This window comes from Dendropsophus ebraccatus, chromosome 1, assembly GCF_027789765.1.
Source record: "Dendropsophus ebraccatus isolate aDenEbr1 chromosome 1, aDenEbr1.pat, whole genome shotgun sequence".
Classification (NCBI taxonomy): Eukaryota; Metazoa; Chordata; class Amphibia; order Anura; family Hylidae; genus Dendropsophus; species Dendropsophus ebraccatus.
The window spans coordinates 164,084,038-164,101,441 of record NC_091454.1 but is presented as its reverse complement, the minus strand read 5'-3'; the positions used below and the strand labels follow the sequence as shown (position 1 = coordinate 164,101,441).

The following is a 17,404-nucleotide window of genomic DNA, read 5'->3' as shown; positions in this document are numbered from 1 at the left end:
AGCAGGAAGGGGTGTGTGTTCAGCATTGATCAGAAAGTGAGAATCACAGGACAGTGACAGAAACTTTTCTATACAGCAGTGTGAATGGCTGAGTGTAAGTGCAGGCACAATATAGCAGCAGTGTATATAGCTGAGTGTGAGTGCAGACCCATTATAGCAGGAATGGAGAGGATGGGAAATACAAGAGCTGACAGAGACTGCAGGGAGCATGAAGGAATGAGCAGGGCGTATATGGGCACAGTGAGCTCCTAAACCAAAGCAATGCTCTTAAACCAAGTTAAAAACTGCGAGCTCTTCTTGCAAAAAGCTCACAATCCAAGTTACTCTTAAACCAAGGTACCAATATATATATATATATATATATATATATATATATATATATATATATATATATATGTTTGTGTGCATGTGTGTGTGTGTTTTACATATTTTACAGTTTATATAATTTCAATAATTAATTTAAAAAAAAATTTTTTCCCTTACCATTGTTATTATTTAATCCCAGTGAGGTATTTCTACTTCTTGAATCCTTTTTTATCTCTCTTATATTACTGTTTGTGCATACAAGATGTAAGGCGCAGCACTGTGCAGTACAATCTACATTTACAGATTCATGAATTGTTAATCCAGTACTGGTAGGGAGTATAATAACTCTAAAGTCTTACATAATCTGTGTGTCCTGCGCTAGGGGAGTCCTGAATTACTGAAAGTCATCAAGAATTGTACCCTGTATATTCAATGCGATTAGATTTTCCCACATAGACTTGTGCTCTCTGCTTGCTATGTTTTTTGGCTGTCATTATTTTGACGTGACCTCTTTAGTTTGTTGTACCAATAGAATTAGCTCTGTGTTCCCCGCAATTATGTTGTGGTCATTCAATGACAAATGCAAAGGAGGAGGGATAAAAATAGATCTTCAGGTTTTAAGTAAATATTGCTATAACAAGAATTCCAAAGTGTACCTTTAATAATTGAGTCTATCAATCCATTAACAAATGAATATATAGCAGCCTGGACCAGCTCTTTCATGATATGCTTCCATACTAAATGTTCCATAGGGTATGTTCACACCTTCTGGTTTCTAAGTGCAACTATTAAATACAAAGCCAGGAATGGATTTATACATGTCCTCCATATATGATCTGTTCCTGGTTTTTTATTTAAAAAAATTTGATGAAAAACCTTAACGTGTGAACACACTCTGATTATAAAGCGCGTTCTCTATGCCCCATAATAGGGCTGTCTGTCACCTAAACTCTGTATTTAGCAGAGGAACATCTATTGCAAAGCTGCTATTGTGATCACAAGGAGCTATAGAATGAGTTTGCAGTACAGAGGAAACTAACGCAAGCTATACATATTTCTGTTGGATCGCCCAACCGTCTAATGTGTAACAACAGATGTCAGGGAAGTGAAAGATCAGGCTGGTTTCACACTGTCTAAACTTTTTGCAAAAAAAAAAAAAAAAAGCCATGTTGTTTTTTTGTTTTTTATTTTTATTAAGAAAAAACATAGTGGACAGTTGCTAGTTTTAAGTCAATGGAATTTTAAGAAATGTCATACTTGCATACTTGCGGACCGTGCCCGCTAATAGCCGCTACATGAGGCAACCGGGACCGCGGCGGTTCAGAGCGGGGTTGCCGCGCGGCCCTGCTCTGAATGCCCGCACCCGCGCGAGGATGTATAGTTACGTCCTCGTGCAGGAAAGAGTTAAGTGGGCTCTGTTATTTTTTCAAGATTGACTGTGTTGCAATCTGATTAGAATTACCAGGCTTCATCGTAGGTGTTTTTCTTGTCATTAACAATCTCATAAAAGCTGGTAACTAGGCAGTCAATTTAAAGTGACACTGTCACCCCCTTTTTGCATTATGACTTCTCTGCACAGGTGTAAAGGGTAAATTTTTCAGTTTTCATACCTTATTTTATATCATACTTCATGGTGCTTGTTCCAGTAAATAGTGATCTTTTATCATCTGCAGATTGTGCTACCTGGGCACAATGCCAGGTAGCCCCGCCCACATTGGCAACATCGCCACATAGCCTCGCCCCTCTGCGACATCCTTACTGCATAGGCTCCACTTCCTCAGCGGCTTTTAGAAAGGCCACCCTAAAGGTCTAGGCCCCACCCCACAAGGTAGGCCCACTCCAATGGCCACTGAGGGGCGTGGCTAAGTGACGCTGTTCCCACCAAGCCCCGCCCAGGTAGCACAATCCACAGGTAATAAAAGATCACTTTAAACTGGATCAAGCACCATAATGTATGATATAAAATAAGGTATGAAAACGGCATAATTTGCGCTTTACACCTGTATAGAAAAGTCAGAATGCAAAAAGGGGGTAACAGTGTCACTTTAAGCAAAACTACAGAGCCCACATGATCAATTGGCCTCTCATTATGTAAACCAAGAAACAAAACAAAACTATGAATGTAGTTCTATTATAATCACAACTACTACTATTCATATTCACAATTCCAAGTGAAAAGTGAACTGTTTTTGTAAAGATGTCCTCAGCTATTGACAACTCCATTTTACCTGCCATATTAGGGAATGCATAGCTAATTCAGGGGGAAGGAGGGGGGATCTCCCAATGTAATAATGTATTTAAAGATGGATTTTCTAACCACACAACCCTTATGGTATCAATAAGCATTTACACAAGGCTTATTTTTTATGTAACTCTCTGCTTTCCCCCCCCCCCAGATCAATATGCCCTTGATCTCTCTACTCGAGGAGGACATGCAGGATAGGGGTCAAGTTCAGTTTTGATTAAATTATACTAGAAATTAAAATGTAAAAATTGTAATTGTTGTAATACACTAAAAAAGGGAAACTGCACATCAAAACCCAAAGCAAGTACACATAATCAAATACTGCATAACCATTTATTTAAAGCAAATCATTTATTGTTGCTGCCATTTACTCTGGAAACATTTATATACTCTTTTACCTTGGCTGGGATAAACAGGGCAAAGGATGAAACAGTCTCAATACATTTGGAGTATGATAAAACAATGGTACACTAAACAGCAAGTAACAATCCACGGATATACCATGCAGCATGTAATATTATTCACATACAAGGGAAATGTGTATAAAACTTCCACTTTACAGTCTAAAAACCATAAAATGTATGTATATACTTATATTCATGCAGAATGTAGGGGCATAGACCTGTAATCCTGGAAATATAGTTTTTAAGGCCATTGGGGTTTACTAACAGTTCCAAAGGTACGTTCTTAGTAGGTATTACTTATTCTTAGTGTTGTAGCAGCTTTATTTGACCTCTAGGTGTCACTATTGTTTCTGATGAAAACTATGAACAGCAATAGCACCAGCACCCTATTGTGTTACTTGAACTACAATGCTACTATTTAGAGGTAATTTAAAGGAAAGCTTTGGGGGTAAAAAGGCGAAGATGTTTTATTCTTATAAAAACTAGAAAAATATTTTTCAATTTGTTTAGAACAGAATGCTACAAAATACCGATGGTGTTTAAAAAAAAAAAATCCAAAAAAAATGGGAGGGAGTTAGGACCCACCCTTACAATAACTTGCCTATGAGTGGAGAATACTGGATAAAAAAGGTAGTAAATGACATGGTACATTCACAGCTGCCTTTATGATAAGACAGAGGTAGACAGAGAAAATTGGTGCACCCGTTCCCCTTGTCACCTTGCAGTCCTGAACTACTAGATTTAATAACTGATTCTTAAATGCAAATGTAACATCTAAAAAATGTTTTAAGTCAGCAATTTTTGGTCTTTAAAAAAGCATAATTTAGAGGGCAAAAAGAATCACATTTCTTATTATACCCTTCCATGTCAGAAGAGCTTGCAATTTCAAGCAGGTCACACTGAAAAGGCTATACATTGTAATACTAGCTTTACTTATAGATGGAGGTGCTGAAAAAGTTAATATTCTGCACATTTCCAACTATTGTATTAGCTGAAATAGGACTGCAGGGTTCCACGGCGGCGAACGTCACAGGTCCAGCAGTGGAATCCACCTCCTAATGAATTCGCATGGCGAATACTCACTTTAACAGTGGAGATGCCTGGAATAAGAGAAATGGGAAGGATCAAATCAAGAAACCAACAGAACCTTACAGAATCTGGTTACTGTATCTTTTTTTGTTAAATCATTTTACTACATTATACTTTCCTATATGCCTGATTCCCATATAAAAAAAAAATATTTTAAAAAATATATTCAAAATTAGGAGTCATGTGAAAGGGATGTGGGGAAGTTCTTTACAGCCATGCAGGTTATGTTCAGATGGCTCCTGCTGTTATATTGGGCAATTGCTTGGTATCCCCAATATATGCATTTCCCATGACTCAATAAAAGTTTAGGCAAGAGAATACCCCTTTAATATTACCAAAACTGGAGCCTCACTTTATATTCCTTCCTTCTTTGCCATAGATAACCCTACACCTACAAAATGCTGCATGGGAAAAACCAACCTATATACACCTCCATATGACTCAAATGGTAGCCATACCAGATATAAGGTAAGGGGTGCTGTGAGTGATATGACATATTATGAAATACTCACCCAACTTCTCAAACATTTTATGAATGGAAGTCTCATTGGCATCCACCATTACACGTTTCTCATCCAGCATTAAGACATTCATGGAGAGCCATTTTGATGACATCCAAAGAGGATGATCTAAAAAAGGAAAAAGCACAAGATGTGGCACTTATGTAGCAAAATAAAAATATATATTAATATCACATACATGTCAAACACCACTAGAGGGGGCCAGGTCAGATATTAAAATGTTAAAAACAACAGTCAGATTTATGATTTCCATCAAAGACACCAATATGTATAATATGTTCTGTACATGACCACACACAGGACTATGCTAACCTATTCCTTACAAATGGAACATGAAGATCACAGTGGTTTGCATTTAATCCACCATCATAAAAAGTATATTTTCATCAGATAAACCAACTTTTTCAAGCAAGCTGGATTAAATAAATACAGCTAAAGAAATCTGTAACCCCCTGGCTACACTGTGTTCTTCTTGTTCTACTTATATATACAGTCTGATCCTGACGATTACTTTTTATACTAAACTTCATTCATTCAGCAATAATACTGAAATAAAAGAAACATGTTTTTTATTGCCCCATGTAAAAGACCCAGTGATCAGCCAATAAAAGAGCGGCTACCACTGGTGCCTAGCTATGGCATCCGCCAATCAATGCTACTTACCATCTGGGATGAGTGGAGTGGGGGGAGTGGCTATAGTCCAACCAGCCTTCTTGAACAGGTCAATCTATTAAAAAGTATTACATTATGCATTTAGAGGTTTAATACTAATAAATGTAGGCTATTATCTGAGAGATAGATAGGATTCTTTGTATTTACCTGATGGCAGGGGCGATCTGGGTTGGAGAGTACAAGGCCTGGTCCAATAATATTGAATGTTGCATCAATATGCATAGGATTGGGGTCCTTGAAGGAGATGACATGGACTTTGTACTCAGGTGCCAGATGTCTGCGCATCCATTCAATTCCAAGGTAGTTTGTTACCTAATAAGAGACAACAAATCAGTTTAGAGTAGACAGTGACAGAAGCAAATCATGTCATAAATAACTCAGTGGGGCCTATATTACTGTATACTATTTAAAGTGGCACTGTTGTAAGATAATACACTGATCTATAAGTGGCCATACACCTTCAATCACCATAAACATGAACATTCAGCATGGCCAAACCTTGTTTCCTTTATGGAGAGAAGAGTGCTCAGCTGCAGCCAGACAGCTCTGATCAGTGTCAGAGTGGGGTATCTGGGGCCCACCAGAGGAAATGATCCTGGGGGCCCACCAATGAAGAACCAGTGAGAAACAACATGCCAGTCAGTGTTAGTACATGTTCTAAAGCTGGGGGCCCACCGGAGGATCCTCTGGTGGGCCAGTCCGACACTGGCTCTGATGCCGACTTATCTCTCTCAGAACAATAGGGTCAGGTAATAAAAATGTATACACCTTCAATACCTGCCGGCAAAAAGATACCTGGCTAATACCCCTATTCCACGGAACGATTATCGTTCATAAACTCGCTCCAACGACCGCTCGTTAACGATCACTAAACGATTTTTTTTAGCGAACGATAACACATAACGTGAACGATATATGTAGTGTAACGATTATTTTGCGGTCGTTACATGGTCGTTTAAAACGTTCGCCGGGGTGATCATGACCATACGACACACCTACTTTTTTTAAACCTTTTTACGAACGACTGAAAGATTTCTAATTTTACGAACCGATTAGCGAATTATCTTTCAAAGACCAACGACTTTTTTTCGACATGCTGAAAAACAATTTTGAACGACAGTATAACGATTTCGCCTTTGTCGTTCGCGCGTTTACACCAATTCCACGAAGCGATTATTGTTAACGAGTGGTCATTGGAGCGAGTTTATGAACGATAATTGTTCCCGGGGAATAGGGCCTTAACAGTTTGCTCTCCCATCCTTCCCATACACATGAAGGCTTGACATGGCCAAACTATGCTATGTTCTATACAAGGAGGGGTAAGCCGCAGCCAGACAATTATGGTGGTGGCTTATCTCTCCAAGAATAAGGGGGGAGGGGGGGTGTCAGGCAGTGATTTTTCCATCACGCCTGACACTTCTCTCCACCGACATCATCTTTAATGGGAGAGTCATAAGGTCACCAAATATTTTACACAGTCGGCCAAACCCACTGAAGTTGGTGGGTGTAGCTGACTTTACTCTGTATGGGCATCTTTAGACAGCAGGCATAGAAATCTCATTCTACAACTGCCATTGGAGTATCTTCAATTTTTTTATAGCACCAATATAATCCACTGCTGTACGATCAAATGTATATGACTACAACAGCAAGGACACCATTGAGGCAGACCATGTGCTGCTGGGTGGTAGTATATGGACTTTACCTGGCTTCTCTGTGCAAATATATCTCTGCCAGCTCTCATGAAGTCAGCAGCATCAAAACAGGGCTCAAACTCTGTAGTAACAAATTTCCCCTGAGCAGCGAGCTTGTGTCTGTCTTCTACAGTACGAATAGGGTATTCCTGAAATAAAGATATGCACATAGTGAGTTGTCAGATCCACAGTGATCTATACCTGTACAGCCTTTATGTGCTATATGATTTGTTTCTTGTCATGCTCAGCGGTACTTCTACTGGTGTCATTAGTCGTATCGTACCGGGAGAACAGAGGTCGCTCATATTACTGTTAACCATAATTGTGGTGAGTACTGAAATAGTCATGTTTGCTGCTCATGATAAATGTTCACCAGCCTAAGTCCCTGTACTTTGTAAATATCACTGTGTTGTTATATATGCAGTAGAGCCGAGTTTGTAATTTTGTACAGATCATTTTTATGCTAAGTGTTAGCTAGTATAACTACAGTAAACCTGCATTATTATCATAAGTCAAAGAGTTTTTACAATGTAAAACTATTGCTACCCTAATGAGTTTAATAACAAAGTCAGCTCTGCTATATTGGCATATGTATTGAGGATTCTGTCAAATTATTCTGTAAAATTGCTACATTGTTTGAAGGCTGCTGGGTCTGAAGAGTGTATGGGCTCCTACTTAACCTCAAAAAGTTACATGTAGAGCAACTGAAAACACAGCAAACACTGTCATGGTGAATATATCTGTCTGCTGAGGTCAGAAGTATTGTGGTTATAGCAGGTTATATCAGGAACAGCACACGTTTGCACAGCAGCCCTCTCTAGTGGACAAATGATGCACGTTTAATGTAAAAGAAATTTCCTAAAAATATTTCACAGTGCTGATGTGGGAACTGCTTTATAATGAATATAGAGTCTTAGGAGCTAAACAATAGATGTGTAATACTCTTGCAGGTTTACTGCAGAATAATACATGTTGCTGTGTTTGTCAACACATGTAGAGTGTAAGAACTAAATAAAATCCAGAATAATAAGAAACAGCATTACCATGCCACAATATGGCATGTGCTGAGCTATTTAAGTAACTTTTATTGAAGTTGTGAGTCACCTCAAGATGTATGCCGCTAGTGATGTCATCTCCTTGTATTGTTTTCTAATAGACACTAAACTAACTTGCCAAGCAAATTTATTGGGGATGTCTGGGGTATAAAAATAGCACTATGCGCTTAAGTTAAAAAGTGGAAATTGGCGATGTGTGTGTGTGTTTATGGATATGTATCTATGTAAAAAATTAGAAAGGATAGATAGATAGATAGATAGATAGATAGATAGATAGATAGATAGATAGATAGGAGATAGATAGATAGATAGATAGATAGATAGATAGATAGATAGATAGATAGATCTTGCACTTCATAACCATGTTTCTTGTGTACTAACCAAGTCTGTTAGTTACTGTAGATCAGTCACATGAAATGATGACATAACACAGATTACAACTGCAAACAGACATATTAGACGCATGGAGCACATACATAAACTACACACGATATGATAGTTCAGTACACACATAACACACCTGCCATTATGCTGCAGAGAGGAGTCAGGGCCCCCCAAGGAGCCTCAGCCTCTTGAGCACCTTCTAGTGACTGGAGACTGCAGAGAGCTGCACACTGCCAGCATCTCCTCTCCTTTAGCCCAGTTGGCAGTCCTGCCACCAACGATATAGGAAAGAAAGTACCAATGGGGGGGTAAAAGCTGGAAAATGCAGCACATTAGCCCTTTTCTGTGGCTAAAAATCTTAGAAATTGAGAAAAAAGAGTGCAGGAAAGACATAGAAATGTACCTGGTCATAGAGCTCATCAGCCATTGTTGGTTTAGGTGCAGTGGTCCATTTTGCCCCCCGTCGGAAATAATCTTTAATTAGAGGACGATAGGCCCTATATTCAAAGAAGCGAGATCTCCACGCCATAGGGGCCTCAATGATCTCATTACCAACAACCAGCAGGATGTCTCTAGGCATAGCAGCATATAGACCTGCAAATAAACACAGTAAAAACATCACCACATTCTCTGTCTATAAGGTCCATAGCTATTATATATGGAGGTGTTTGCCGTGGGGTAAAATTGATAGAAAGAGACAAATATTCATAGAATATTTAATCATTTACTATTAAAATAAGCAATAGTATATTGATCGAACACGCCATAACTTAAGGGTATATTCTGCTAGATCCGTGCTCGCTTACCAAGCCTATCACATGGCTTGATAATCTTGTGGGCAGGGCTGCACGGGCATCATTAGTGATGTTCGGGCAGCCCTTGCTTTAACCAGCTGTTGGCTGTGCATCTCCTATTACACGGGATGATGTGCGACCAATGATTTTTTGACATATTGAATAACTGCAAACAGGCGATGAGCAATCGATTGTTTTCTCTATGAGGCCCATTCAGAATTACTGTGTGAGCGGCCCTTACACAGGGAAATATCTGTTTGATTTGGCAGATATTAGCTCCATGTGACCTGATCCTCCTGAGAGTAGCCAGTATGTATGTAATGTGCAGGGCCAGCTTTTGAGTGAAGAGGCTAGGGTTCGGGCCTACTAATTTGTGCTACAGTTCCCTGCCCAGCTCCAATGAGTGGTGTGTCCCTTTTCCATCCTATTTTCCAGAGCACTAGAGGGTCCAAATTTCAGACTCCATAGCTCATAATGTTATGGCATATCCTAGTGATCTGATAAATAATTCTATACCGGGAATAACACATTAAGCTGTATTTATATAATACTGGGAGAAGCCCTGTCAGGAGAACATTCCTCTTCAGCATTCCATGCGAGGCGCAGTACCTTTCCTAAGCGTCTTATTATAGTGTGTGCCCTGTCACGTGGCACAGGGGTGGTTAATCTCATAAACAGAGTTACATCATTTAGCAGAAATTCCCTCAATGGTTAGTGCAAACCCATGCAGATTGTGGAACTGGTGATTATGGTTGCAAGCCATTTGCTGTCATGACAACAGCCGCTGGCATGAGAATTCCAGCAACAATGCTTGTAGTCATGAGCCCAGAGAGGACGGCTTGATGAATGCCCTTTTCATCTGGCTCCTTGTGGTGCAATAAGTGCCCCTCGCTGTTCATTGCCACCTCAACAAGATCTAACCAATGTGCCCTCAGGCTTACATGGACTGATAAGACCCGGCATAATACAGTAAAAAAAATAGTATGAGCCCAGCTTATCTAATAAACGTGATGAAGAAAAAAAGTTGTCAGGACAAACCTTCCTAAAGTTTAACAGTGTTGCAGACTTCATACAAAGCTTATCAGCATGCAGTCATTTTCCCATGCTAAACAAGGATTAGTTACTTTATCTGAACAAAGCCGACCTCTTCTCCACTAGCTGCACATTACAGAGAGCAAAGTCCACAACAGGTCACTCATTCAGTGTCCCCTATGTTCCAGGGAAAGAGGTTAACCCCAAGCTTAGGGGAATCCTATCCTATCTATATGTCTGTCTGTCTATCTTCTGTCTGTCTATCTATCTATCTATCTATCTATCTATCTATCTAATAATATCTAATAACGCACTGCTATACAGGTGCAGGTGGTGCGAGCAAGCAGGGACTTGACGAAACAGACCCTCCAACTTCAATATGTATCAGGAACTCTTGCAGCACTCCAAGATAAGGTGAAAACCAACGTGTTTTTATTCCATAAATGCCAAATTCACATGCAACGTTTCCGCTCCTCAGTGTGCTTGAGAAAGGCTCCACTGAGGAGCAGAAACATTGCATGTGAATTTGGCATTTATGGAATAAAAACACATTTGTTTTCACCTTATCTTGGAGTGCTGCATGAGTTCCTGATACATATCTCTATCTATCTATCTATCTATCTATCTATCTATCTATCGCATCTATCCATCCATCCATATCTATCTATCTATCTATCTATCTATTGCATCTATCTATCTATCTATCTATCTATCTATCTAATGTATCTATTGCAGCTATCTATCTATTGCATCTATCTATCTATCTATCTATCTATCTATCTAGACAGCAGCAAAAATCTGCAGCACACTGGTATAAAGTGAATGGTGGTTTATTTCATCAGTAAAATGCAAGAAACAATGTTTCAATTCTCTCCCAGAATAATCTTCAAGCTTAAAAATGATTCTGGGAGGGAATTGAAACGTTGTATCCTGCACCTTACTGATGGAATAAACCACCATTTGCTTCAGATTCTTGGTGTTTGGACGTGTTGCTATCTATCTATCTATCTATCTATTATCTATCTATCTATCTATCTATCTATCTATCTATCTATCATCTATCTATCTCCTATCTATCTATCTATCTATCTATCTATCTATCTATCTATCTATCTATCTATCGTCTATCTATCTATCTATTCATCCATATCTCTATCTATCAATCTACATAAGCAGCAGCACAACAGTCCAAACAATGTATGTGAGTTCACGCAGTTCTGGATCAAGATCCAAAACCAGTTCTAGTGAAACCTTGGATTACAAGTAACTTGGTTTGAGAGAATTTTGCAGGGCAAGCTATAGATTTTTTAAAAATGTAACTTTGTAAACAAGCAAGATTTCCTAATACAAGCTCCCCTGTGTCCCCATCCTGATACTGTACTGGGCAGACAGCCCTCTTGTTTTAACCCACTGCTACCTGATCACCTCTGCCGGGGATCAGACCCCTTTAGCATCCCTCCCCTCCCTGTCCACATCACTACCCCTGAATTAACCCCGTCACTAATAGGTGCTCCAGATAGCCAGCACTAGTACCAGCACAAGAAGGTTTTCAGGCACCTGGAGAGTTGTGTGTGGAGGGAGAGTTACCTGATTAACCCCTACTTTACTGATACAGTGTTCTTTATTAATACAGAACCCCTTACCTAATATATATTTGGGTTGTGAAAGGAATTATCTGCGCTTCACTTATTATTTTATGGGAACATTTGCTTTTATACGAGTGATCTGGATGACAAGCATGTTCCCAGAACAAATTGTAGGAAAAAAGAGGAGACTGTGGGCACCACTTCAATAGATATTACTGGGTGCAGTAAGACATACAAAAGCATAGCAAATACATATAAAGAAAAAAGCTGTATATGTGGAATGAATTATACTTGTAATCCAAGGTTTCACTGTATACACAAAAAAGATCAGAAACCTCACCTTCGAAGATGTAATATTGGTGGAGTTTTATTGCATCATGTGCCTCAGAAAAATACACATGATCTTTTTAGGGCATACCTGTTGATTCAAAGTCAGGTGTTTTGTATGGAGTTGACCAATCAATCACTTCAGGCCTCTTTACGACAACGCCTTCATGTCGCAAAATATTGCACATTTCCTCAATTTCGGCAACGGCTTTCTTCACATGTTCCTGAGGAAAACTACTGCCTCCGTACTTCTGATAGAATGGCCAATACTTCTCATAGGTGTTTGCCTACAAAAAAAGAAATAGGAAACATTTAATGATGTGTTCTCCAAACAGCTGTGTATAATATAATAAAGTAATGGAAGTAGCTTCTACATATCTGACATTACAAAACAATGCAACACTGAAACATTGTAGACATCTGCCACCGTAATCTATGTGTCCACCAGCTTCCAGGATATCTTATATAATCCAGCAAGTGCAGCCTCTTTAACATTCTGGGAAAAATATTTTAAGGACCAGATGCAACACTAGATGCCATGGACAGCTGCCTCCTGACATTAGTTTACGGCTTGCCAGACCAAAATTGTCACTGGAGCTGACAACCATGCTTTAACCCTTTTACAGTAATGTCTGCCTGCTTCTGAACACTAAAATCACGTATGTAACTCCAAACGTTTAAAGGGCTACTTCACAAAAAAAAAATATTTTAAATCAACTGGTGTCAGAAAGTTATATAGATTTGTAATTTACTGCTATTAAAAAATCTCAAGTCTTCCAGTACTTATTAGCTGCTGTGTGTCCTGCAGGAAGGGATGTATTCTCTGCAGTCTGACACAGTGCTCTCTGCTGCCACCTCTGTCCATTACAGGAACTGTCCAGTGCAGTAGCAAATCCCTATTGAAAACCTCTCCTGCTCTCCAGACTGGAAAGAATACCACTTACTGCAAGATATACTGCAGCTGATAAGTATTGGAAGACTTGAGGTTTTTAAGGGTGCGTTTACACAAAAAGATTTATCTGACAGATTTTGGAAGCCAAAGCCAGGAATGGATTTGAAAAGAGGATAGATCCCAGTCTTTCCTTTATGACCTGATCCCTCTTTATAGTCTGTTCCTGGTTTTGGCTTCAAAGATCTGTCAGATAAATCTGTCTGTGTAAACGCACCATAATAGAAGCAAATTACAAATCTCTTGACCTTTCTGGCACCGGTTGATTGGAAAGAAAACATTTTTTGGTGAACTATCCATTTAATACATATATATGTGACTTGACGCCAGGGGGCCCAGTGCATAAACATTTACCGGCCCCTTTAACTATAATGATAGAGAGCCTCTGTTTTCTGGATGTTACCAAATGTTTGTGTTGCTATTATAGTTGTCCTTTTGATCTACGCATGTTAATGACATAAGTCTATCCTCCTACAACAGCTGCATTTGTTGTAACACCATTGTTAAACATCTGGCACCTTAATTTACCATGAATGTGCCACTTACCTTCACTTCTACTGTGAATGGAGGAACATTAGCATTTTCTGGTCTCCCCACAATGACTTCCTCTAATGGGTCCCATTCATTGTAAGAGCAGACAGGACTGTCTTGGGTTACAGTGTCATCAGCAGTGTAGGCTTTTTGGGTTGCCGCTGCTGCTTGGGTGCTTTGGAAAGTTCGCTGCACCCACCCCGCGAGGCTTTTACTCAGCTGAAAGAACAATGACAGAGTAATAAAACATGTTAGAATTCTTTTGCTTGCAAAATTGCATAATTTTTACACAATGTAATCCTAGACTAGAAATGCTACACTAGTGTAATCCTATACTGGTCTATAAATGCAGCAGATTTATAACAGCACATAGGCAGCAAATGAGTGCCAGTGAGATTATTGATCATTTGCAGAGTCTTCACAAGGCTCAATGAGTTGTATGGATGAGCCAAATGATAGCTGGATTGTTCATGCAAGCATTTGAATGCATTGTTATTGGACGCACATCCCCTGTTTAGACAGGAGTATTGGCGGCTGATAACAATCATCTATATCACCGTATAAAAGAATCAATTGTTTGAAGAAAGAGATGATCACTGTTTTTTTAACACAGGCTAATTATCGAGTGAAGAAGGATTCCTAGGAATGCCCATTACAATAATCAGGACTCACTCACACATCCTGTAAAACAAAAATTTTAGGGACCATTGAAGTGAATGTAGCCATTCACATGATCCATGCCGTGACCCGCAAAAAATAGGACATGTCCTAGTGCGGATCGCAGCACGGGGGGGGGGGAGGGTGTCTCCAGCTAGGGGATCCGTGCTGCGATCCTCCAGTTGCGGCACGGATCGTGTGAATAAGGCTGGGTTCACACTGTGTTTTTGCAGTCAGTTTTTTGCAAAAAAATGATGAAAAAAACAGATGGAAAAACTGATGCATTTATGTGCAACAGTTTTGATCCATTTTTCCATTGACTTCCATTAAAAAAGAAAATTAGATTAAAACGCATCTGCGTTTTTTTCTGTGTACGCTAAAAGAAAAAGGATGCGCTTTGATCCGTTTTCTTTTATATTGGAAGTAAATGGATAAATGGATCAAAAGAGATGCACACAAATGCATCCGTTTGCAAAAAAAAGGATGGAAAAAAAACCGACTGCAAAAACACAGTGTGAACCCGGCTTAATTTTTCTCCATCTATTATTTGACTCAGAATTGCGCACCATAATTTGCCAATTTTTGATGCCCAGCAGTGATTGGAGAATGTGCAGAAACATAACCCATCTAATAACACAATATTAGAAGATAGTGGATAAAAGAACTATTACATATAGAGTTAAATATGAGTGTGTTTCTGAAGGCCTCAGGAAGTAGGAGTCCTGTGGGCAGTCACCCTGTGGTGTCTTGTGGTATTACATGCATTGATGCATGAAACTGATACAACATACAGTATGCACAACACCCTCCTACATAAGAGGGCCTGTTGTCTGAGTAGAGATTGATGGCTATGTAGTGTGCATTTTAAGACCTTCCTCCATGCCACACTGCACGTACAAATGTCATTTGCTTTATCAAATACTCCAGAGATTTGCACTGTGACCCCTTTACTCTTAGAGAACCAGTGGTCAAAGTAAACTATGTCACAGCTGTTGTAAACGTGATTATATGGCTACTATCTAATCGAAGAAGCCTGAGAACAGCCTAGTTTCCTAGGGACAGAGAATTTCCTTCAGGATGCCTGACAGAATCATTTTGCATAGTAACAGCATTTGCTTTACTGTTTTGATGGGTTAAAATGAGGTAAGCATCAATATTAGAGGTTTTATATTTAATAAATTGCTGTATACATGTGCTCATACAAAACATCCATCAAAGCCATTGAGGTTAACAACAATATGTACATAAGCAGTTTATATATTTATTACAATATATTTACATACGCATACACACACACAAACATACATAAAAAATGTCGTTTAAAGCCATTTGACATGTAGGTGTGTGTTATAAGTCTATGCAAACACTGTGTACAGTTTGCAAAAATCTTATCTAAAACTTTTGCACACAGTCAGGAGACTACTGTACTATCATCTGTGGCAGAAAATTCCATTCTCACTCATCATAATGGAGTCTGTAGTGCAATAAAATCTGTTTCTGGTCAGGTCTGCAGTAGTATGTTCACACACAGCAAATCTATTGCTAAAAGTTTAGTGCATACTAAACTAAAGCTAATTTCAACAAGACTAGCCTTGGTGAACGCCTCAAGAAAAATAGGAATCTAATTTGAGTAAGCAATAAGCACTGTCTAAGAAAACATGGGATTTTCAATATGGTGGTTAAGTTGCTAACTTATAATGCATCTTATACCCTTTACTGTTTTCCCTGCACAGAAGTGTTCCTGGTTATTGACCATACCAGTAACTAGTGCCATCTCCATTGATTTCAATAGGGCTTTGCTGAAGTTCCCCTGCACAGTATATAGCTTGATCCACTCTGCAGAAAAGACTGTAAAGGGTCTGTAGTGCTGAATCAGTGCAGCAGCCTCTTCTTTCTCAAGATTATTAGGGGTCCCAGAGATTAGACCATAAAATGATAGCATTTCCTGGCAATATGGCATCATTTTATGAGATTAAAAATTTTTTTGCATAAAAAGGCATCTGGCTATGGTGTATTTGCAGTGGTGCATCATGGGATAAGTATGAGTGCATAGTAACAAATAAGCAGTACTTGAGAAAGCTACAAAAAAATTATAAAAAGTGTAAACAAAATTTATGTAAAACTCAAAACCTTATAGTATAAGAATTGTAAATCTTGAGCTACCAGTGGACTGCTATCTTTGCAGTGGTCTACTTATTAAAAACACACACAGGCTTGGCCGACCAGACATGTTCTGTATGTGGAGTTTGGGGAAAATAGTTGTTGGCTTTTACAACTAGAAAAGGATGAGTAAAATGTCAAAGTGTTTTATCTTCTTGACTGTTCCAATAAGAGTAAATAAGATGTATCAATATGCTAATATAAAGGCTGATCTGTTAAGTAGAATTATTCTCTTTAGTTCCCAGGCTAACTTGACAAATACATGAAAATGATGAATGAACTGAATACAGTTGACAACGTGGATATGGAAAGAACATTGTAAATCTGATAACGGAGACATTCAACAAACTGCAGCCTTGGCACTATCACCATGAAAGATAATATGGTCAATTTACCGAGACTAAATGAATTTCAAGGACAGCGTTTTTATAGGGAGGAGAGATAATGCAATAATTACAAGGCAATAGGGCTGTAGCTAAAAATATACATCCAACTGCATGGAAATGTTACATGATCTGATGTAATGGTGCATAAGCTGCAGTAACCAGACACTTCTTCCTAGTATGTCTGAGCCAGAGTTATGCAATATGAAGAGACATGGAATGAAAGGCATGAAATACAGAAATACAGACCATGGATCCTATGTAGTGGACAGCTTCAGCTCCCCTGCTTCCTCCTCTTACACATCTCACTCGAAGCATGGTGCCTGGATTGCCTATGGGTGGGAATGTACTCACTGAATGAAAGAGAACTAGGAGCCCTGTGTTATCCCTACTCAAGCCAAGTAGTATGGAACCCTGCAGGGGCTGTAAAAGCTCTTTATATGAACTCCACAACCCTCTTCATTGGCTGCTGCTGATAACAGGTGGTGATAGTGTCAGAGCTAAAGGTCACAAATTCCCAGATTAGAAAGTGTCTCCTGCAAGAAACGTAACACCTTTTCCCTTTTTTAGCTGGGACAGTGGGCATCAATGTGTAAAAACATAAGACCTAGTAAC

At 39.1% G+C, this 17,404-nt stretch overlaps 1 protein-coding gene across 1 annotated transcript; it reads right to left on the bottom strand.

Annotated features, from left to right (window-relative positions):
* Positions 1–2,886: 2,886 nt before the first annotated feature.
* GATM (glycine amidinotransferase) lies at positions 2,887–17,175 on the bottom strand. The gene is made up of 9 exons (XM_069956609.1): positions 17,039–17,175; positions 13,605–13,808; positions 12,201–12,396; positions 8,774–8,964; positions 6,943–7,080; positions 5,385–5,549; positions 5,229–5,292; positions 4,557–4,673; positions 2,887–4,055 (listed from the first exon to the last, which is right to left on the bottom strand). The coding sequence occupies exons 1-9, from the start codon at positions 17,105–17,107 to the stop codon at positions 3,943–3,945; spliced, it is 1,257 nt and encodes a 418-aa protein (XP_069812710.1). The 5' UTR covers positions 17,108–17,175; the 3' UTR covers positions 2,887–3,942.
* Between the last annotated feature and the right edge of the window lie 229 nt (positions 17,176–17,404).